This window comes from Phoca vitulina, unplaced genomic scaffold, assembly GCF_004348235.1.
Source record: "Phoca vitulina isolate PV1807 unplaced genomic scaffold, GSC_HSeal_1.0 scaffold78, whole genome shotgun sequence".
In the NCBI taxonomy this organism is placed as follows: Eukaryota; Metazoa; Chordata; class Mammalia; order Carnivora; family Phocidae; genus Phoca; species Phoca vitulina.
Genome location: NW_022589781.1, coordinates 1979506 through 2003137, shown reverse-complemented (window position 1 = coordinate 2003137; position 23632 = coordinate 1979506). Strand labels below are relative to the sequence as shown.

General features: G+C 41.8%; 1 protein-coding gene across 1 annotated transcript in view; it reads left to right on the top strand.

Annotated features, from left to right (window-relative positions):
• Positions 1-5763: 5763 nt before the first annotated feature.
• FBXO28 (F-box protein 28) overlaps positions 5764-23632 on the top strand; it is a 29505-nt gene continuing 11636 nt past the window's right edge. Inside the window, 4 exon segments of the mRNA XM_032393938.1 lie at positions 5764-5859; positions 5861-6031; positions 17957-18066; positions 21282-21420. Coding sequence (XP_032249829.1) covers positions 5764-5859; positions 5861-6031; positions 17957-18066; positions 21282-21420 — 516 coding nt within the window.

Below are 23632 nucleotides of genomic sequence, written 5' to 3'. Positions count from 1 at the left end.
TCTCTCTCTCTGTCAAATAAATAAATAAATAAATAAATAAATAAATAAATAAATAAATAAAAACTGGCAAGGGCGCCTGGGTGGCTCAGTCGGTTGAACGTCCGACTCTTGGTTTCAGCTCAGGTCGTGATCTGGCAATTGTAGGATCAAGCCCTGCGTGCTCAGCAGGGAGTCTGCTTGGATTCTCTCTCCCTCTCAAATAAATAAATAATAAAAGCTTCAAAAAAAATTTTTTTAAGAGATGACACAGATGGCCAACATGTGAAAAGATGCTCAACATCACTAGTAATTTGGGAAATGCAAATTAAAACTGTTGTGGAGAACAAAGGTAAAAGAAATATAGAAAAAAATGAAATTTCCTTGCAACTTACAACCCATTGACAAGTCCTTGAGACAGGCAGAGTGACCTTCCTCTGGGCGCTCAGCTGCCTCGATGTTAATACTTGGCTAAGGGCAAAAGGCAATCTTAGCCTGACCCCCAGGATCCTGTAAGTCTACTTTAACATATAAAAATTCCTTTGGAGGGCGCCTGGGTGGCTCAGTTGGTTAAGCGACTGCCTTCGGCTCAGGTCATGATCCTGGAGTCCCGGGATTGAGTCCCACATCAGGTTCCCTGCTCAGCGGGGGGTCTGCTTCTCCCTCTGACCCTCTTCCCTCTCGTGCTGTCTCTCATTAAAAAAAAAAAAAAAAATTCCTTTGGAGACTTCCTTTATCTCTGCCCCACAAGATACACATTGGCAATCATCTCCCAAGCATATGACCCACCGATATACATCTGAAGGGTTTCATGACTCAGGTTTTACTAGACAGTAAAAAATGGCCTTTTCCTAACAACAGCCCCACAAGGTCCTGGAAGCCTTGCTTCCAAATTCCATAGAGACTTACACTCTCCCTAACCCCCTCCCAACTTGAAAGTATAGAATCAGTCACTCCTCACAACCGCAGAGCAGCTCTTTCTGTCCATGGGTCCTGTCCCCAAGCTTTAATAAAACCACCTTTCTGCACTGAAGACGTCTCAAGAATTCCTTCTTGACCGTTCGCTCTGAACCCCAACATTTTCACATTAACAACCACAGGCAACTATCCAAAAACCAGAAAATTACAAGTGTTGGCAAGGATGGACAGAAACTGGAACCCCCACACACCGTTGATGGGAATATAAAACTAAAATAGTGTAGCTGCTGAGGGAAACAGTATGGCAGTGCCTCAAAAAATTAAAAATAGAACTACCATATGATCCAGGAATCCCACTGCTGTGTATGGCTCCAAATGAATATTATATTATACAGCCCTTAAAAGGAAGGAGACTCTGACACACACTACAACACGGATGAACTTTGAGGACATTATGCTCAGCGAAATAAACCAGTCACACAAAAAACAAATATTAGTTGATTAAGATGAGGTATCTAGAGTAGTTGAATTTGTAGCAACAGAAAGTGGAAATGTGGCTGCCAACGGTGGGGGGCAGCAGGGAAGGGGGAGTTGTTTAATGGGTGTAGAATTTCAGTTTTGCAAGATGAAAGACTTCTGGAATTGGTCGCACAACAGTGTGAATATACTTAACACTACTGAGCTTAACACTTAGAAATGGCTAAGATGGTAAATAGTTGTTTTTTTTTTAAGATGATAAATTTTGTTGTTTTTTTTACTAGAATTAAAAACATAGCTAATTACAATCTGTAGAAACTCTCAAATCTCTTTTTAAAAGATTGATTTATTTGAGAGAGAGAGCACAAGCAGGGAGGAGGGGCAGAGGGAGAGGGAGAAGCAGGGTCCCTGCGGAGCAGGGAGCCCAACATGGGACTTGATCCCAGGACCCGGAGATCATGACCTGAGCTGAAGGCAGACGCTTCACCAACTGAGCCACCCAGGTGCCCACAAACCTCTTTTTAGTCTATGAGCTCTATGTTGTAAACCTGCTAACAAATAGGAAAACCAATGTCTGGTTTGGGTTTCCTCTTTTTCATATATAAAGTCCTTTTTCCGGTGGAGGTGCCATAGCACAGGTCACCCTTCCCCACACCCGACTGCACCCAAGCCAACACATCCTGAGCAGGAAGGCTGTTGGATAAGGGGGACCAAAATAATGTACATAATGGACAGTGTCTGCATTGTAGTAAATTGACTTAGAGGAATTCAAAACTCCACCCATTTGCTCTATCAGTTCATCTTCATATGTGTGAGATAAAAGAAGGAAGGTAACGCTATTCTTCCATGTAAACATGAAACAAGAAACACACAGATCTTGAGATGCATACTTCCATCCTATACCAGAGATCACCATCTTGCAAAGGTCCTATAGTACTCGACTGGCGTAAAGCCTCATTTAGAACCCAGAACTCCAGGAAGTTCAAATATTTGTTTTAGTTACAAGTATTTGTTTTGATTGGAAAGCATCTTCAAAGCAAGCTTTGATTTCAATAATTGAAATGAAGAAACCATGTGTTTTGAAATTTTCTCTATTAAAAAAAATGTATAGGGAATATAAGGGCACCAGATCCAATATCCATAAACAGAGTATAGTTTGAATGAGCTTACTGGCAGGAAGTGGCTTAAATTGTTTCCAAAGTTGTATTCTGTTGTGAAGATCCGTGGTCAGTGGACCCTAGGTTAACTAGTTGACCACCACAGATGGAGAGATAAAGGAGTAGGAAGGCTTTTCACAAACCCATTTCAAGCAAAACAAAACTGGATGTAACTAGTGGATTTACAGAACAAATTAAGTTAGGGATGATTCACTTTTTAAAGGATTTTCTAAGTTTCCTTTATGAGAGTTGCCATAATGTAATTAAAGCATAGTTCCACTTATAGAAGTCCGATTTCAACCCGCCTATTAAGAAAGTATTAAACTTGGGGGTGCCTGGGTGGCTCAGTTGGTTAAGCGTAGGACTCAGTTTTGGCTCAGATCGTGATCTCAAGGTGGTGGGATCAAGCCCTGTTAGGGGCTCCATGCTCAGTGGGGAGTCTGCTTGAAGATTCTCTCCCTCTGCCCCACCCTACCCCCAGCTTGCATGCAGGCACACTCTCTCAAATAAATAAATCTTAAAAAAAAAAAAAGCAGCAAACTTGAATAAAATGAGGTTTCATTTCAGACCAAACTGTAATAGGTTTTATAGAGAACAATACCCTAAGTAAAAAAGTGAACTTACAATGTATTAGAGGCGATGAAACAACATTTCATAAATTTGCAAGTATATCAGAAACATTTAGGCATAAAGCATTTATGGAATGCTAAACATGGGGGGGCAGAAAAACGAAAGAAAAACTTCAAAGTGTCTCACAATTGCAACAAGATAGGTGAAGTGACCAGTTGTTTAAGAGGCTGTGAATGGGGAAGTGTGCCAATTTTTTTTTTTAATTTTTTATTTAAATTCAATTAGTTAACATATAGTGTATTATTTGTTTCAGGATTAGAATTTAGTGATTCAGCAGTTGTATATAACACCCAGTGCTCACTATATCCCGTGCCCTCCTTACTGCCCGTCACCCGAAAGTGTGCCCATTGTGACCAGCGAACCCCACCCCCAGTAATCTCGTGTTACTTGCACCCTTGCCCATAGCCCTTACTCACGCTTAGCTTCTCCTGCAGTTTCTGCATCTACTTTGTAACCCTTAGATTCCAAACCAGAGCTGCAAAAGAAGGGACACACTGGAGACTGAGATTAAGACCCAGGACTAAGAAGACAAAGCTTCAAAATTTAGTCATCTGTGCACCCTTACCTTTGTTATAGAATATTATGAGAATACAAAAATATAGAAATATTAAGCATTAACCTTAAAAATAAGTCAGTTACTTTCCCTGCGAAAGGGGATTTGGGAACAGCAGAGAATTGCAGTTTGCGACACGCAAGCTATGACAAGACCACAGGCAAGTCCAACATATGAAGGAGAGGAATGTGGTTTTATGGTCAAGAAGGAGGATGTTGGGAGGGTTGCTTTGAAGCAAAGTCCACTGGAGAAAAACAGGAGTTCGGGGTGACGGTGGTTTGTCACCGGCCGCGCTCCTGGGGTGCTCACTTCCTGTAGGAGATGCAGTGCCCATCTTTCCCTGTGGGGGCCTGTAATTCGGGATTCTTCCCTGGGGAGAGTTCTTCTGTTGGATCTGTAGTTGACCTTGAGTGATGCGGCTCCCCCTTCCAACCTCCCCTTCTGCATCCTTTACTGATTTTCACAAACACAACCTTTAAAAAGTTTTTATTTTGAAATAATTGCAAAAAGTACAAGGAACTCTTGTATACTCTTCATCCAGATTCACCACTTATTAACATTTATATTTGTTTTATTAATCTCATTCTCTATCTATTGAACCATTTGAGATCAAATTGAGATATGCCCCTTTACCTCTAAATACTTCAACGTGTATTTCCTAAGAACAAGGGCATTCTCTTAAGAGCACAATAAAATTATCCAAATCAAAAAATGTAATGATTACATTATCTAATATATAATCCATATTCAAATTTTGCCAATTGTCATAATAATGTTCTTTTTAGCTGTTTTTCCTAATCCAGGATCCAATTCAAAATCACCCATGAATGTAGTTATCTTACCTCGTTAGTCTCTCTTAATCTGGCACAAAATGACAATAACGTTTTTGAAGAGCATGGAACAATTAACCAGATTTGCCTACCTCAAATAAAGGTTATGCTTTTATTTTTTTTTTTTCAGCAATACTATCTTGCGTCACGTTCTTTTGAGGATATCATATCAGGACGTACACGATGTCCATTCCTCTCAAAACGCCTGATGTTAGTGTTAATGATATGATTATGGTAGTTGTCCACCAAATTTCTCTATTGCAAACTTATTTATCTTTGTAATTAACATGTAACTTGTGGGGAGTTATTTTGAGACGACCTACTTTCTCCTTTTAGCATTTTTTGATGACTCTTGCCTAAATCAATGTTTTTGAGATACAATTCACACAGTGGAACAACCACTTTAACATACTGGTTTTCGTGTACTCGCAAGGTTGTACACCCACGCTCTTCAACCCTGAAGCATCCTGGCGGGATGCGTCTCCCTCCTCTCTGCACGTCCCCCCGCCGCCCCGCCCCGCTCCCCCGCCCCCCCACTTCACCCCCGCCCCGCAGCAGGGCCCCCGCCCCGCAGCAGGGCCCCCGCCCCGCAGCAGGGCCCCCGCCCCGCAGCAGGGCCCCCGCCCCGCAGCAGGGCCCCCGCCCCGCAGCCGGACGCCTCTCCCTCCCTCCGTGCCCCCGCCCCGCGAAGCCCGCCCCTGGGCCCTCCGCCTTCCGCGGACTTGGCGGCAGCACACATCCCCAGACGAATGTTGTCCTTGGGTCTGGCTTCTCTCATTTAGCACGAAGTTTTCAAGGTTCCTGCACACGGTAGCTTTAATCAGTACTTCACTCTCGTCATTCGCGTACAGGTACCATTACCTGGTTCTCCACAAACGACGACGCTCTAACACACGTCGCGTCTATACTCGCCAGGCAACACTATTCTCCCCGCCCCGCGTCAGGAGGAGCGCCAAGAAAACCGCGCCGGCGGACAGCACTCTAATGGACAGGGTTCCCTCGCCCTCCGGTCCCTGCCGGCCTCGGGTCAGAGGGCCTCCAAAGGTCGCCTCCCCGGGATGGACACCGCCGGGCCTCACCAGCACGTCAAGCGCCGGGGGCCGCCGGCCACCGCGCAGGCTCCGCCCCTCCGAGGCCCCGCCCCCGCGTCCCAAGGCGGAAGTGACGCATCGGAAGCGCCCCTGGTCCCCTTGCAGTGGGGGGAAGGAATCAAACCCCCAAGATGGCGGCGGCGTCGGAGGAGCGGATGGCTGAGGAAGGAGGCGGCGGCCACAGCGACGGCGGCCCCTCTTCGGCCATCGGCTCTGCCCAGCGACTGCCCCCCCCCGCCCCCGCCCCCGGCCCCGCAGCCGGGCTCCCAGGCGCCCCCAGCCCCGGCGCTGGCTCCCGACCAGCTGCCTCAAAACAACACGCTGGTGGCGCTGCCCATCGTAGCCATCGAGAACATCCTCAGCTTTATGTCCTACGACGAAATTAGCCAGCTCCGCCTGGTGAGGCCCCCGCGGGACCCCCGCCGCCCCCTCCGCCGGCCGAGGTCTGGGGAGGGGCGGAGAGGGGAGCGCGTCCCCCGGGGAGGGAGCCGCAGCCGGCTCCAGGACGCGGAGTCCCGGTGCCGGGCGGCGGGGTCGTCCCCCCTTCCTGCCGCGGGGCTAGGGTCTCGCTGCCCCGGCCCGGAAGCGGGGCGGCGGCGGGAATTGGGCGTCCCAGCGCCGCCCGGCCTGAGCGCCGGCCCCAAGGCTCCGGCCGCCGCCTTTTGTGCACCAGCGTCCAGCCCCTGGCCGGGCCCAGCCAGGTTTGGTCGGTCCGCAGGAATCACGCACTGTGTCCCCCCGCCTTCTCCCCCAACCCCCGACCCAGGTTTCCCGGTTGGAGAAGATGAAGTAGGGTCGGGGAGGCCTCCCCAAACCCGGTGGGGGCTCCGAGGGGAGTGAACGCCATTTGGTGGCCCCAGCTCCCCAGGTGACCAGTAAAGTAGAGCCCACCGAGAGCGCGTCCGGCTCGGCCTCGCCCCGACACTTCCCACCCTCGGGGAGCACCTCGCCCCTGGACAGGGTTGGTTCTCTTGCAGTTCATTTTCTAACTAGTGACTTAACGCCCACCCGCCAGCTTCAAATCACAGTAGTTCAGTGATTTACAGAAAGGAGGCATTTACCTCGCTCCACAGCGTGGACTGAAGGTTTGATGAATGTCTTAGTTCAGTAAGATCTTTTGCTTCCTGTGGGGGGATTTATCTTTAAGTGGGAAGGAAATTGAAGGAGGTGGACATTTTGAAGTGATTGCAAGCCGACTGTGTGTAGGGGCTAAATCTGTGTTTGGAATTGTTTATAAGAGGACAAAGACATATTTCTGAATGTAGTGTGGACAGCATTTTCTCGTTCATGTGCCACATTTTAGGTTTACACCTCCGGTTTAAATTTGATTCTAATTACGTTTGGAAAGGAGATCATACTTTTTAAAGAAAGTTTATTAATTTGATTCAAACTGATGACCAGGTTTTTTTTCCTAGTCAGCCCAGCAGGTCTACCACGCCAGCCTGCAGAATGGAAGATTCCTCAGTTGAAAAGTCATATTTCAAAATTGATTGTCCCTGAATTCCCCAAACATGTCATCCTAGAATTCCGTATAGAATCTTAAATATTCCTTCCGATTTTTATAAAGGATGGTGTTTGATCAAGATTCATGCTCTACATAGTTGGGCATAACATTTGATTGAATTGAGCCTCTCAGCCAGACAGTGGCTTTGTAAAGCTTGGAATAGTCACAGTTTTGGTTTGTAAGTGTTGGGGAAAACTGGTTTTTTGTTCGTCAGTTGTGTACTTTTTTTAAAAATTAAAAACATTTTTTGAGGGGGAAAACTAGCTTCTTAGGACATGCCACAGTTTATTAATAAATGACATCTCTTTCAAGTGAAATATTCAGTTGCATTCTTAATTTTAAAGCAGTCCTCTATTCTAGCTTTTTAAGGGTACAGATTTGTAGTTTGAAACAAAGATTTTTCATAAGGAGCTCCTTACCATCCCCTGCACCACCACCCTCTTCCCCCCTGCCCCCCAAAAGATTCTGCCGTCAATTTTATGTCTCAAAGATGGGTCTTTTCCCTCTGGTTTAGTAATGGGGAACTGTTTTGTTATTCTTTTGTTTACTTAAGGTTAATAGATAATTCTTAGATTAAGTGGTTAATCTTTTGTGGGCATTTGGAAGTGTCTTTGGTTTCAGATTGATTGGCTCTGTGTTGTAAGGTACAATTCAATTCAGGCAGCATTATAAAAGAAGATGTTCTTTCTTGCCACTAGATGTCAGCATTAATTTAATTGTGGTCTTTTAATGAAATTGGCAGGGTAGAAACAGTGCCTGGTATGTGCTTTACTTACACCTAATGGGCTATTTGCCAAAAAATCAAGGAACTTTAGTATGTATGTTGCTATCTGGAGTACACATTACATAGCTCCTTTCATTTTAAGTATTTTTTTTTTCTTTAGTGGAATTAAGGCTGGATATGCTTTGACGAGAATGATACTAATTAAGAATAGAATTAGTTTCCATAAAGCTAAATGTCAACTGCTCAGTGGTTGATGAACTAGTTTATGTATTGTTTGGATGTTTGGATTTTTTCTTTCTTCCCACTTTACTTGCCTTATTAGGACCTCAGTTGTAACTGTGGTTAGCACCTAAATTAGAGGACAGGCACACAAGCCATGTACTCATTACTCTGTATTTTCTTTAAAAGATTTTCTCTCGGTTGAAACTGCTAAAATAACATTTTTCAGTTCTTTGTGCAGTTTAGTTGGTGATAGTCTTTGCTTCCTGTTGCCATGAATAACTGAAATTCGACTCTCCAGTCCAGTTCTTACCAAGGGATTGTCCAAATGCCTTATTGAATTGTTGGTTTGTTTGTTCGTTTTTCCTGCCATTGACTATTGCTCCAAAAATGTACCCAGAGCCTAGAGATCCTGGTTACACAGAAATAGCTCTTTAAATATTTAACTCTTCCAATGTATTTAAAATTATTTGGTGGAACACACCTTTTGAAGTGACAAAACTTGTACTTTGAGTTGTTTTTTCAGTAAGTGAGACAAATTTGTGCTGATGCAGCGTTAGACTGTCACCTAGGCCCTCTTGATGGGGTGAGAATTTTTGAAACAAGTGGCAAAGGTTAAGAAGTGAGGTCCTACCCCCAGTTCGGGAGTGTATCTAAGCCAAGTTTGAGCCTTTGATTTTGACTTGTGAGCATAGTGTTCTCACTCACTGAAAAATGAGTATGGAAGGCTTTTTTAAAAGCTGTTTCAGAGGGATCCCATCAAATTTTTTCCTGTATGATTTGAGTGGGGAGCTCCTGTAAATTTAATGGAATCCTGTTAGTGGTTCAGGACATAAATATGACTGAAGGTTAAATTCAGAAGTCTTGCTCATTATCTAGAATTAAATTTTCTGGTAGGTAACAAAATACATACATACTTTCATCCCGAGCTATTTCTCTAGAGCACTCTAGCTAGTTAAATCTGTTACCCATTTATAGTTCCTTTTCCATCTTTTGTTCAAATAGGTTAGAAAATTTTATAGAGAAGGTTGATTGGTAGGAAATATGAAGGAAAATGAGAAACCATTACTCTTTTTTTTTTAAATAGGCAAGCGCTTTTCCTTATTATCTCTTGCTCTATGCCAGTAGTTCTCAAATTTTTTTTTTACCTCGGGACATCTTTATACTCTTAAAAGTTATTGAGGACCCTAAGAGCTTACCTTAGAAAATTCTAGAAGACACAGGAAGAGACAGTACATACTTCGTTAGTGGTCAGAAAAATAATGTTATCATGTGTCATGTGGCCACTGGAAGAGTCCACTGTATGTTATGGAAGAAAGAGTAAAAATGGCAAATAATGTCTTAGTATTATGAAGATAGTTTGGCCTCACAGACTCTCAAAAGGATCTTGGGAATCCCAGGGGTCCCTAGACCACACTTTGCAAACCATGGCTCTTTGTGGCAGTGTTATGGAGAATATATTCTATGCATTGATGATTTGTGGTTTTTCCCCACCATTTCATCATTGGGTTATTTTTATTAACAGATACTTAAGTACAGGTTGGAGATTATAATATTTAGGGGACAATTCATTTTTCCTGCAGATTCTAGTCCTAAAGTGAAGGGGTTCAACCAGTAACCCTGCCCAGAGTGTCATGAAGACGGAATGGACACACCTTCCTTGAGCACACTTAGAAAGCACCAGAATAACAAATGCAAAGATAAGAAATACAAGACCGTTGAGGTTAATCGGGAGCACTTAATCAGAGGCTTCCTCAAGATAGTGAGTTTTTTATCCAATTTATCCTTAGTAAAGGTGAGAGAACATTCCCAGCAAAAAAGAAATGACGTACAATGTAGTGAAGTGACTGGAACAGGGTGACTAATTAGAGCTATGAGGTGATTGTCTGAAGTGTCAGATGTCCTAGATTAGTGCTCAGACTCCCCCCCCCTTTCCCACCTTTTTTTATTTCTCAGACTGGCCAGATTTAAGAAACTGTTTTGAGAACCTACGGGGTTGACACCTTTTGCTGGGGGCAGCAAGTAAGAATGTTGAGAAACAACTTCCACCTCTTAACATCATCATCATTTCCTAACAGACCAGAGGCACCTGAACAACCTGGTCAGCAGAGCAGGGCAGATTCAGACGGTATGGGAGAAGGTCCTAGCTTCCAAGGATGGCCTATGTGTAGGATCCAGTCTCGCGATGTTTAGGAGCCAGAGATAACCCTTGATCGAGGTTTCTCCCGACCACCTACTTCTAGCGTCTTGGACTTAAGCTCAATTGAAACAGGCATCATCAAGCTGTTGAGTTTCCCAAACATGCTAGGCCTCTCGCAGCAGGTGCTGCTTCTGCCTGCAGCCTCTCCTTCATCCCCTCTCCTAGAGAGTATCTGTTCCTTCAGGATACACCTTAAGTGTCAGTACCTCAGTACAGCCTCTGTGCCTCTTTTCTGAACCTCACTGGGTAGTACTTCTGAGTTCCCAATGCAACATGGTTGTACTTACAGATTCTATTGGAATTGTCTTTGGAGGGGCCGGTTGGGCACTGAATTTAGGCTCCTCGTACCCTTTCATCAGGAATCCCGATGGCCTTCTGTAGTCTGTGATTCAATATGAGTACTCAGTGTTTGTTGAATTAATGAAGTAGTTCTTAAAAACACTGCACTAGGGACACCTGGGTGGCTCAGTTGTTAAGCGTCTGCCTTTGGCTCAGGTCATGATCCCAGGGTCCTGGGATCGAGCCCCACATCGGGCTCCCTGCTCCGCGGGAAGCCTGCTTCTCCCTCTCCCACTCCCCCTGCTTGTGTTCCCTCTCTTGCTGTCTCTCTCTCTGTCAAATAAATAAATAAAATCTTTAAAAAACAAAACAAAACAAAAACTGCGCTACTCCAAGTAAAGGATAGAAAATAAATGTAATTGTGAAATAAATGTGTTTTCTGTATACACTATGGTAGTGCTAAAAAATGCGCTGCTTCATATTTACCTCCAACAGAGGAGAGTAGAATTTTTTAAATTTAAGACCATTTTAAGAAGCTTGGGTGACTAGAAAATCCTCGTAATAAGGATGAAAATTGATAAGGTGATGTGGCTCGTATGTGATTAGTAAGAGTCGCCATTTGCATTAGTGCGTCAGGCTGCATTGTAAGCAACACTCCGTTCCCATATTAATGAGGAGAATGATGGTACAGATCATCAAAACCAGAATCATCAGAAAAGCTGTTCTATTTGGCTTCTAGGCGGTATTATAGAAATCCTGGGAACAGGCTTTTCTTCCTAATTGTTTTGCTTAGGCTAATATTTAAATACATTTTTAGGGGCGCCTGGGGGCTGAGTCAGTTAAGCGTCTGCCTTCAGCTCAAGTCATGATCTCGGGGTCCTGGGATCAAGCCCTGCATTGGGCTTGCCGCTTAGTGGCGAGTCTGCTTCTCCCTCTCCCTCTGTGATCTCTCTTACTCTCGCTCTCAAATAAATAAAAATCTTTAAAAATAAAATAAATTTATATTTCTTTCCAAGTGAACATCTAGGGGGGATACCCAGAGAATTTAAAATTTGTTGTAATTTTTTTTTTTTAATTTTTTGTTTAAATTCAATTTAGCTAACATACACTGTATTATTGGTTTCAGGGGTAGAATTTAGTGATTCATCAGTTTGCATATAACACTCAGTGCTCATTACATCAAGTGCCCTCCTTAATGCCCATCACCCAGTTACCCCATCCCCCCACCCAACTCCCCTCCAGCAACCCTGTTTGTTTCCTGTAGTCCAGAGTCTTAAAATTTGTTGTAATTCTACCTGCAGATAATTAACTCTGTGTCTCTCTGTATATGGTATTACGTATTAGACAATCCACACCGTGTAGACAGAATTTTTTAAGTGATTCTATCACCCATCATTAACTTTTTGCCACATCTGCTCTATCTCTTTCACTTGTGTGCTCATTCTTTCCCTCGCTAAATGTGTGTGTTGTATGTCCTCCACACAGATTATTTCACACACAGATTATTTCATTAAGCCATTTGAAAGTAAAATGCAAATATAATGACATTTTATCCTTTATGTAATCACAGTATTATCACTTCCCAGGGATTTAACATTACATTTTATATTCTAATTTCTCAGTTATCCGCAAAATGTCTTTATAGCTTTTTTTTGGTGGGGGATAAGGCTTTTGAACCTAGTAAAACATTGTCTCTTTAATCCAGAACATTCTCCCTACTTTTTTCATTCTTTAATGTAGTTGGCTTTTTGAAGAATCAGGGCAGATGGCTTATAAAATGTTCTACAATGCAGATTTGTCTCATTGTTTCCTCATGATTGACTTCTGGTTTTTGAACTTTGAAAGAATTGTAGAAAGGGCGCCTGGGTGGCTCAGTTGGTTAAGCGACTGCCTTCGGCTCAGGTCATGATCCTGGAGTCCCTGGATCGGGTCCCGCATCGGGCTCCCTGCTCGGCAGGGAGCCTGCTTCTCCCTCTGACCCTCCCCCCTCTCATGTGCTCTCTCTCTCTCATTCTCTCTGTCTCAAATAAATAAATAAAATCTTTAAAAAAAAAAAAAAAGAAAGAATTGTAGAAAGATTTTGGTCTAGCGCCATTTCTCTAAACTTTAGCAGTGTGGTGAGAATACCCACTAATGTCCTTAAGATCTCGTATTGCCTCAAGAAGTCCTACTTGAGACTCACGCCAGCAGTGTCTGTAGCAGTGGGTATTAGTCAAGACTGTGACCAGTTGAGAATAGTTAGGATAAGTGTTTCACTCTGTAGAGCTGCAGATCACTAAATCTAAAAAGATACTAATTAGAAGCCTAAATTCTTAATTTCACTTTTGCCACTAAGTAGTTTGATTGACTTTGTACAAATTACATAATTTCTTAAGGTCTCCATGTTCTCTCTCTGTAAAAAGAAAGAAAGGTTCCGGTGTCTTAAGTTCCTTCCAGTTTGGGGGTTATTGATAAGCAGCCTAATCGTTAATAATAACTTCCAGATTAATTGGAGAAAAGCATCAAGTATTCATTTGAGAACTGTAGAGCACTAAATAAGTACATGAAAAATCTGGTTCCATTACAGTATTTCCTCAATTCTAAGATATAATTTCATGTTTTAACATTTTTGAAATCAGAATGTATCTTGATCAACTTATATGTGTATTATTCTAGCAGTGCTTTTTTTTTCCCAGAAGAGCTTTTATTGAATTAAACAAAATCAAAGAAGTCCACCCTTTTATATTTCACAGCATCTAAGCCATCTGAAAAAGAAATGGTGCCAGTTATAATTGTAAGACCATTCCGATGTCAAATGTTAAAATATGAAAAAAATGTGCATCTTAGAATCAACTGAGATTTGATACTAAGATTAGGTTTCACAGGAAAATTGCAGGTTTCACAAATTTATGGCATATGTGTCTTGCGTTGTTAAGAAGGACCATAGGGGCACAAGAAATCAAAAAAGATTCCTAAGTAAAGCAAAGAAAACTTTTCATTACTACTTATGTTAGAAAGCGATGGAAAAGGATAAACATGGCATTTTAACTCTTCAAGTAATTAACAAAGAAAACCACATGTCCTAACTAGAGTGGCAGTAACAGAGGACCCAAACTAAATGTCTCTGCTGCAGACCGACATATTCCATGAGCTCCCTGGTATGTTGGTAAGTGTCTATTTTTGCTGATCTCTGAATGCAATGGTAGTTTTTGACATAGTCATCATCATTGTATATTAGACTCCAGAATTTTATTTTACTGTCGTGGGTGAATGACCAAATTGCTAGGATTTTTGTTGTATTTTAATAACCAGGAAACTAAAATTTCTTCCCGTCAGCTTTGGGAAATTCTTAAAATACCCATAGATATAAAGCTACATTGTATTTTTTTTAAAGATTTTATTTACTTATTTGACAGAAGGAGAGACAGCGAGAGAGGGAACACAAGCAAGGGGAGTGGGAGAGGGAGAAGCAGGCTTCCCTCTGAGGAGGGAGCCCGATGCGGGGCTCGGTCCCAGGACCCTGGGGTCATGACCTGAGCCGAAGGCAGATGCTTAATGACTGAGCCACCCAGGCGTCCCTAAAGCTACATTTTAAATGAGATAATTTTGCATTGCAAGTTAGCATACATCATCAGCAGCTATCATTAAACTGCCTACCATAGGGAAAATTAGGGTACAGTTGACCTTTGTTTTCTGTTTTGTTTTTTAAAGATTTTATTTATTTGTCAGAGCGAGAGAAAGCACAAGCAGGGGGAGCAGCAGAGGGAGAAGGAGGCTTCTTGAGGGAGCCTGACACGGGACTCGATCCCAGGACCCCGGGATCATGACCTGGGCCGAAGGCAGACGCTTAACTGACTGAATCACCTAGGCGTCCCAACAGTTGACCTTTGAACAACGCAGGGGTTAGGAGCGCCAACCCCTATGCATTTGAAAATCCACATACAACTTCTGACTCCCTAAAAACTCAACTACTAACACCCTACTATTGACGAGAGCATTATCAATAATGTAAATAGTCGACTAACATATTTTGTATGTTCTATATGTTAAAAAAGCTGTGTTCTTAAAATAAAGGGAAGCTGGAGAAAAGAGAATCATAAGAAGAGAAGATACGTTTACAGAATTGGACTGTGTTTATAAAAAAAAAAATCCACGTTATAAGTGGACCGGTGCAGTTCAAATTTGTGCTGTTCAGGGGTCAACTACTTCTGTTTTCAAGGGTCACTTTGCTTCTTTCTGAATTCTAAACAAAGATATGTGATCTATTGTATCTTTGTTTTTGTGCTATTGGTCAATGCTTACTAGACATCCAGGAAAGAAAGAATACCAAATTAAGTGCTGCTCTTTTCTTACGATATTGATTAATGCTTAAAATATTTTTGACTTCAGCTTTTGTGGTGCTAGTCTCATTTGTCTGCCTTTGTGACCTTCTGTTTTCTCTTTTTACCAGCTTTTAATGATAATGTCAGTTGAGACTCTGTAAGCCTTTATTTTCTTATGTTATACTTGTTCATTTGGGGGTTCATCTACATTGATTTCAGCTATCCCCATGTGAAATTTCTGGAACCAGATCTTTAGTCCTAATATAGTTTCTTACAGAAAATAACCAACTATCCCCATACGAGATCTTTCAAAAAATGGGTGGTCTTTTTAAAGTCATTTCTCATTACCATCTGATTTCCCTGCTCAAAATATGGGAGATTTTATTCTGCTCAGATTTGCCTGCACATCTGATCTACCCTCAGAAGTAGTTTGCTTGGCAATGGTTTACTCGCTCCAGACTCTGCCTTTTCTCAGGCCACACCTCTAACTTAGCAGTCCTTGTCCTCTTTGTGAAGCTAACTCAAATCTTGTATAATGTGAAGTCTTCCTTGGCTGACCTTATCTGCTTATTTATTCACCTGCTGATCACCCACACTAGTACTGGTCAGTACTCAGACACTGAGCCGAGTTTCTGGATTATTAGAAGATGTCTGCGTCCTAGTAGTTAGTAGATTCAGTGCAGCAAAATGCTGGTATAATAATAAAATAATTTAGACAGTACCCGGGAAACTATTATGGTAACATTTGACCTTAATTTTTTCTCTGTAAATTTATTGCTGCTAAAAAATTATTTCTATTATTTCGTCTCAGAAATTGTCAAAGAGGTTGCAGAGTCCACAATGACGTGTTTCCTACCAGACTGTGTTAGAAGGTGCTTCACCTCAGATAGTTCTGGCAACAACAAAAAAAATTGTTTTTATAGCCCTCAATTTTTATCCCCCAGAGGTGCTTGCTGCTTTCAAGTCTTTGGGCTGATACTATTTTGATACTATCTGTTGACTTTCTACTGTGAAAGATGAGAATTGAGCCTGCTGTATTCCCCCTCATCACATACAGACTCTCTCCTCCTTCCCCCAATAACATAAAGTGGTTTTCTTTTAGTACCGTATCGTGACAATGTATTTATTTAGGAATGGGGCACTGGTTCTTCAAGTTTAGTCTAGGCCTCCCAGAGTGGTTCCCAAGACCCTTTCAGGGAGTCTGTAAGATCTAAAGTATTTCCATTATAGTTCTAAGTTGTTATTTCTGCGTTTTACAAGTGGACAGTGGAGCTTTCCGGGAGCCCTGTGACATGTGATGATGTCAGCACACCGACAGCTCATGAAATGTGTGCTTGTGTATTATGTTTTCTAGAACTTTCTAAGGTAATACTTCAGTAGATTGAATGCAGAAGCAGATATGGCCGTCCATTTCTGTTCTATAAAACTACATATCAAAGAGATTTGCAAAAATGTAACTCTTAAGTATTTTTAGAAGAGTTATTTTTCCTTTAAAAGTTATTTATGTTGGGGCACCTGGCTGGCTCAGGCAGAGGAGTGTGCAACTCTAACTCTTGATTTCGGGGTCGTGGGTTCGAACCCCATGATGGGTGTAGTGATTACTATAAAGCATAAATAAACTTTACAAATTATTGATGTTGATATGTATTGGTTTTGTTATTATTTTTTAATAGACATTGAGCATATGTTGACAACTGGTTTAGTTTAGTTAGAAATAGATCCCACCAAATTCTAAAATATCATTTATTAGGAATTACTCTTAGTTTCATTACTTAAAATTTGCTATGTTTTTATTTATTTTCAACTGGAAAAGAAGTGTTTTCCTTAATACCTTTCATTTGGCATGCTATGATTTAGGAAGTACATAGTATTTAATACTAGAGTATTACAGCCTTCGTTAGCTTCAATCCAGTTTGCCAGAATTTTTGTGTATTCTCAGGAGAAAGCAGACATATCAAGAGTTTCATCAACATTTCAGTTTCAGCAAGTATCTGTCAAGCATTTGTGCTGGGTTGCTATGAGAGATAGAAGCATATGACAGCCTCCGCCTAATCGCCTTGGCCTTGATCTAGATTTTTCTCAATGTCTTGCACTTTCAACATCCACACCTGTACAGTGAGAACTAACATTCAAGTTGATTCCTCTGAGTCACTGCAAAATTCTCAGGGATCAAAGAACAAAAGTATTTTGTGCACTGGGTTTCATTAAGATAAAAAAGACGCTGGCATGTCTCAGAAATAGAGCACCTGTGGAACAAAGTGTTCCAGTTAGTACTAAGTTAAATCATTTATTTAACATAATTTTTACAGAGCACTTTAGGGTTTATCAGAGTGATTTTAGCGTGTATTGTTTCATTTAATCCTAATGATATCCCTATGAGTTAGATACTATCCACATTTTACAGAAGGCTGACTCAGTCTTTCAGGTAGCTGACTTGCTCAAGAATGTGTACAAGTTAGGTACAAATTCAGGTGTTCTGACTTATGATCCTGTGCTCTTACTGTATAAAAACATAGTATTCCTTAAAGATTCAAAATAGTTGAGATTCTGCTACATATGTTAAAATATTTTATATTATGGAGGATATGATAGTATCTAGTATAGAGTAACTCTCTGTAGTTAACCCTGACTAGTAGAAATAAATGAGAATTCTCATTCTGGTTATAGATCATATAAACTTTATGAGAGGTTGGGCTTAAGTTTGAATGCACATTTTGAGCTAACGGAGAATTTTCTTTATTCAAACCGTTAAAATCCTTTTGAATATGTTGTTTTACTGATCTTCAGGACTACATTTTCTGACCACAGTAGTGGGGATACATTCAGAACATTCAGCCAGTACCTAAAATAAAGGGAAAGTATTCCTTGCCTACACATAGTATTAATTTCTTAAGGTAATGCTGCAAGAGTTATAAAGCACGAGGGGTTCAGCTCATATATATACACATATACTGTATGTACAGATTTAGAGAGACAGCAGACTGGGGAACGGTACTGACACAGAGCTTCCCTCTAACAGGAGTCTAAGTTAACTGTCTTGTTATTTATTTGGGTTTTACCTATTAAAATTCTTTCTTCTCCTCCTTTTTCCCTGTAGGTTTGTAAAAGAATGGACTTGGTCTGCCAGAGAATGTTGAATCAGGGATTTCTAAAAGTGGAGAGATACCACAATCTATGTCAGAAACAAGTTAAAGCACAACTTCCAAGGTATGTTGTGGCTAGTGGTGGCAATAATTTACAAATGGGAATTTTCTTTGTTTCTTGGTTGTTGTTGTTGTTGTTGTTGTTGTTGTTTTTAAGTAATGGCTATAGCCAACATGGGGCACCCCTGTTGTTTTGAGTTTTGTTTTTTGATTTGGGTAAGTTTACATATTAAATGGTTTCCAACTTTTTAGAGGGAAGGGTACCCAGATCACAATAAGTGATTTTGACTATGGTTCACCCATTCTCACCATTTCTATTCAACATTATACTGGAGTTTCTAGCCAGGGCAGTTAGGCAAGAAAATGAAATAAAAGGCTTCCAGATTGGAAAGGAAGAATTTGTGTTCTCTCTTCATAAATGACAAGATCTCATATATATGTGGTCACATACACAAGGAGTCCTCTAATTGTTAGAGCTCATAAATAAGCTCCATAGGGATACAGGATGCAAGATCAATATACAAAAAGGAGTTGTGTAATTGTATATACTAGCAATAAATGATCCAAAAGCAGGTTAAGACAATTCCAGGATGCAGGGATGGGTGGGTAAAGGGGAGTGGGAGATGCAGGCTTCCAGGGATGGAATGAAAAAGTCATGGGGATGAAAAGTACAGCATAGGGAATATAGTCCGTGGTAGTATAATCACATTGTGTGGTGACAGATGGCAGCTACACTTGGGGTGAGCATGGCATAAGCTAGAGATGCTGGCTGCGTTGCACACCTGAAACTAATATAGCATTGTGCGTCAACTAGACTCCAAAGGGGGGGGGCAGGGGCCTGGCTGGCTCAGCCACAAGAACATGTGATTCTTGATCTCGGGGTCATGAGTTCAAGCTCCACGTTAGGCATAGAGCTTACTTAGAAAAAAAAAAAAAAAGACCATCCCATTTATAGTACCATCAAGAAGAATAAGATACTTAGTAGTGACGATAACAGAAGAAGACTTGTCTGCTGAAAACTACAAAACATTGGTAAAAGAAATTTAAGGAGACTTCAATGGAAAGACATTTCATGGTCATGGATTGAAAGACTTTTTGCTCTGAAGGCGGCAGTTCTCCCCAGGTTGATGTGCACATTCAGTGCAATCCCTGTCAAAATCCTAGCTGTGGTTTTTGTGGAAAACGACAGGCCCATCCTACAATGCCTGTGGAAATACAAGACTCAGAATAATCAAAACAGTCGTGAAAAAGAGCAACAAAGTTGGTAGAGAACTACCACTTTCCAATATCAAAACTTACTGCAAGGCTGCTGTAATCAAACCAGCGTGGGGCGGACACAAAGGCAGACGTATAGACTGATGGAATAGAACGGAGAATGTGGACAAGAAATCCTTACATATTTAGTCAGTTGATTTTCAACCAGGATGCCAAGACAACTCACTGGGGAAGGAATGATGCTTTCCACAAATGATTCCGGGATAGCCGGGTATCTGTATGCGAAAGAATGAAGTTGGGCTCCTTCCTCATTCCATCTACAAAAATTAACTCAAAGTAGACTATGTAGATCAAAGGTGAACGTCAGCGCTATACCGTAAACCCTCACGTGGAAACAGTACTGACCTCCATGAACTTGGATTAGGCAGTGGTTTCTTGGCTATGACACCAAAAGCACAAGTAACAAAAGAAAAGAGTAGGCAGACTGGACTTCATCGGAATGTAAACTTCTGTGCCGCCAAGGATGACATCAAGATGGCAAAGGGACAACACACACAAGGGGAGAAAACAGTTACAGCTCGAGTATCCGGTGAGGGACCTGGGTCCAGATCGTGTGAGGAACTGTTAGAACTCAACAATAAAAAGACACACAACCAGGTTTAAGGGTGGGCAAAGACATTTCTCCAAAGAAGAGAAACTGAAGGCCAGCAAGCATATACAGGATGCTCAACATCCGTGATCCCCGGGGCATTGCAGATCAAAACACTGAGATAGCACTGAACACCCACTAGGATGGCCAAAGTAAAGAAGTCGTCTTGGGAAGGATGTGGGCAAATCAGAACCATCATAAATTACTGGTGGGATTGTAAAGTGGTTCTGCCACTTTAGAAAACACTTTGTTCCTCAAAAGGCTAAACATAGAATTACCAAATGATCCAGCAATTTCACTCCTAGGTGTATAGCAAAAGAAATGGAAATACAGCCACACAAAAAACTTGTACATGAGTGTTCTGTGCAGCATTATTCATAATAGCCAGAAAGTGGAAACAGCCCAAAAGTCATCACCTGATGATCGAATCATCAGAATACCGCTATGTGTATATGACAGAATGTCAATGGGCAGTAGAATGGAATTCTTGACACGCTCCAACATGGATGAGCCTTGAGAGCTGTGCTCTGTGAAAGAAGACGGACACGAAATGCCACATACCATACGACTCCAGTTACTTGCCGTGTCCAGAAGGGGCAGATCCCTAGAAACAGAAAGTACGCTAGTGGTCGCCAAGTGCTGGGGAATTGGAGTGAATGATAATAGTTAACGGACTTTCATTGCATGGTCGTGAAAATGTTTAGAAATTAAATGGTGGTAGTGGGTGCACAGCTCCATATGTACTAAAAACCATGAAGTTATTTATACACATTAAAAGTGAATTTTATATGTGAATTATTTCTCAATAAAACTTTAAAAGTTTAAATGAGCTAGGGGCGCCCGGGTGGCTCAGTCAGTTAAGCCAGCTGACTCTTGGTTTCGGCTCAGGTCATGATCTCAGGGTCATGAGATCCAGTCACACGTCGAGCTCCCCGCTCAGTGCAGAGTCTGCTTGAGATCGTCTCTCCCTCTCTCTGCCCCTAGCCCCACTAGTGGCTCTGTCTCTCTTTCTCTCTCTAAAATAAATAAATCTTTTAAAAAAATTTTTGTTAAGTAAAACTTTAAGTGAGCTGATTTTATGGGTAAAAACATACAGTCCCTTGTCCACATGTCCTTGTGTAATTCTTTCATTTCTCTTTTCTTTTTGATTCATATGGCCATTAGGCTTGATACAGCCAAAAAACAAGAAAAAACTGATTTTTTTTTTCCCCACAATAATTGATTAGTTAGTACTAGTCCTTGGCAGGGATTTCTGGACATAGCGATTCATTGATGGTTACAATTAAATTATGACCCAATTGTAGGTATCAAATTAACAGGTAAATGTTAAACTGTTAGAAATCCCATTAAGGCATTTTCACTGCTTACCATTTAGTTCACAGTATTTCTTATGCTTGCTTTTTTTCTTATTCTAGGAGGGAGTCGGAAAGAAGAAACCACTCGTTAGCTCGTCACGCAGACATCCTTGCTGCTGTGGAAACAAGGCTCTCACTGTTAAACATGACTTTCATGAAATATGTGGATTCCAATCTCTGTTGCTTCATCCCAGGAAAGGTAAAATAGAACTGCTTACCCAAAACAGCTGGATTGTGCTGCTTAAACTTTATTATAAAGCGATTGTTTAAATGTCAGAATCGTACCCGCCTCTGTGGAATGAGTTCCTGTGAATGGATTTGTTTAGCTCCTGTACAGTAACTGATATAAATCCGTATCATACTTGATCTTCATGTTTAAAAGTCTCATTATGAAACACACAGTAGAAGCTCTGCTGTTCTATAGAAAAGCTTGTTAGGAATTCATCCTCACCTCCAGTGAACAAACTATTTCCATAAATAGGAAGAAATAACAGAGTTCCTGCTGAAAAACACATTTGTGGGCTTTTACTCTTTGTTTAAGGTCGACAGCAAACGAGATGGGTACTGTCCCTGCCTTCAAGATTGTTCTCATTTGGGGGAGGTGGAGTGGGAGGGACAAGCTGGTTTTTGTTTTGTGTGAGAAGCATTTCATAAAGACAAATACTTCCAGATTCAGCAAGAATTGACAGTTACTGGGTAGCAGCACAGGAACAGTGCTGTTGAACACAGAAGTCTGTCTGTCCTGGCGTATTGACTGTCCCCAAGTTCACGAAGGCCCCAGCACTCCACATGCTACTCAGGATACTACCTCAGTGCATGTGGTATCTTGCTTCTTGAACTGAGAGTAAATTCAGATGAAATCTGTATCATATTTAGAAGAGGCAGAGATGGATTGAAAGGTCCTTCTGCTGCTTAGTCGATACTAGCAAGATTCCCTTAACATGGTCAGGACTAATCAGTTCTAGAAAAACCAGAATGTTCTCTTTTTGTTATTTCTATAGATACTTAACACTGGCAATATTTTGTATATACTTCCTCCGTTTTCAGTTTTCTGTGACGTTTATGGGGAGGGGGATCCTGTTTCTTATTTTATTTGAAATATTCTTTAGTATATCTCACTTTCCTCCTGTTAGCTACAGATTCTTCTGTGGGGTACTTAACTTTAAAAGGCAGTTCTGATTCTTACTCCATATTGCATCCAGATCTAATGTACAGGCCTCATCTCTTGTGTTCCTGGGAAGTTCATGGCACTAGTGTAGGTTGTCCCCTACAGCCTCATGGTTTTTGTCGCATATCTCATTGTTAGGAATGTGGATACGTAAGAAACATCTTACAGGGGCGCCTGGGTGGCTCAGTCGTTAAGCATCTGCCTTCAGCTCAGGTCGTGATCCCACGGTCCTGGGATCGAGCCCCGCATCAGGCTCCCTGCTCCGCGGGAAGCCTGCTTCTCCCTCTACCAGTCCCTCTTCTTGTGTTGCCTCTCTCGCTATGTCTCTCTCTGTCAAATAAATAAAATCTTAAAAAAAAAAAAAAAGGAAACATCTTACAGTTTTCATAACCTCAAAAACACTTCAGCCAGTCGTTATGAACCAGAGTGGAGTAATGTGTGCTCAGTCCACACGGCCCGCAGAGCCTGAGATGCTTAGTACCTGGCCTTTACAGAGGGGCTGGTCTTTCTAGGTGATCAGGATCGCGTGATTGGAATGCTGGTCTTGACTGTCTGAACAAATCAGTTGAGTCCTGCTGTTTTTTTGCAAGTTTCTGTTGACTTTTCACGTTAATTTTAGGACCAAAATAACAAAACCGAGGTGCCATGGAGAAGTCTTAAGTTGTTGAGGCGCAGCAGCCCCACCCCACCCCACCCCCCCGCCGCCACCAGGGCACCAGCTCAGGACAGCTCCTCACTGCAGCCCTTCCTGTGCTCTCAGCGGCAGAGCCGTCGGGAAGGAACTTCGTGCCCAGCCTCACCTGTAACACACACCTGTACCCGTCCCTCTCCCTCGTCACTGCTCTCTTCTTAGATGCGTGAAATACTTCTTCTGATCATCAGAGCACGTTCACATTCACAGACTCCTTTCCTTTCCACATGGCTGTGGAAGGTCTAGTCCTGTTCCCTTGGTAAGAAAACTGAGGCTCAGCCAGCAGGTGGGTTTGACAGGAGTTTTGCACCAGCCTGCTGATTTTTCCTTAATAGTACCTGTGTCTTCACAAAAACTCACCCGAAGTTGTCTTCTGTAAACCTAAAACACAACCCCACAAAAAAAAAAAAAAAAAATTATTTGTTTTTATTATCACACTTAATTCATCTTAGATTACTTTGTTTCTTAAAAGTGCCATCTTTATATCTTATATTTTGCCTAAAACAACAAACACTGTATACTCAGAATATTACTTTTTTTCTTTCTTTCTTT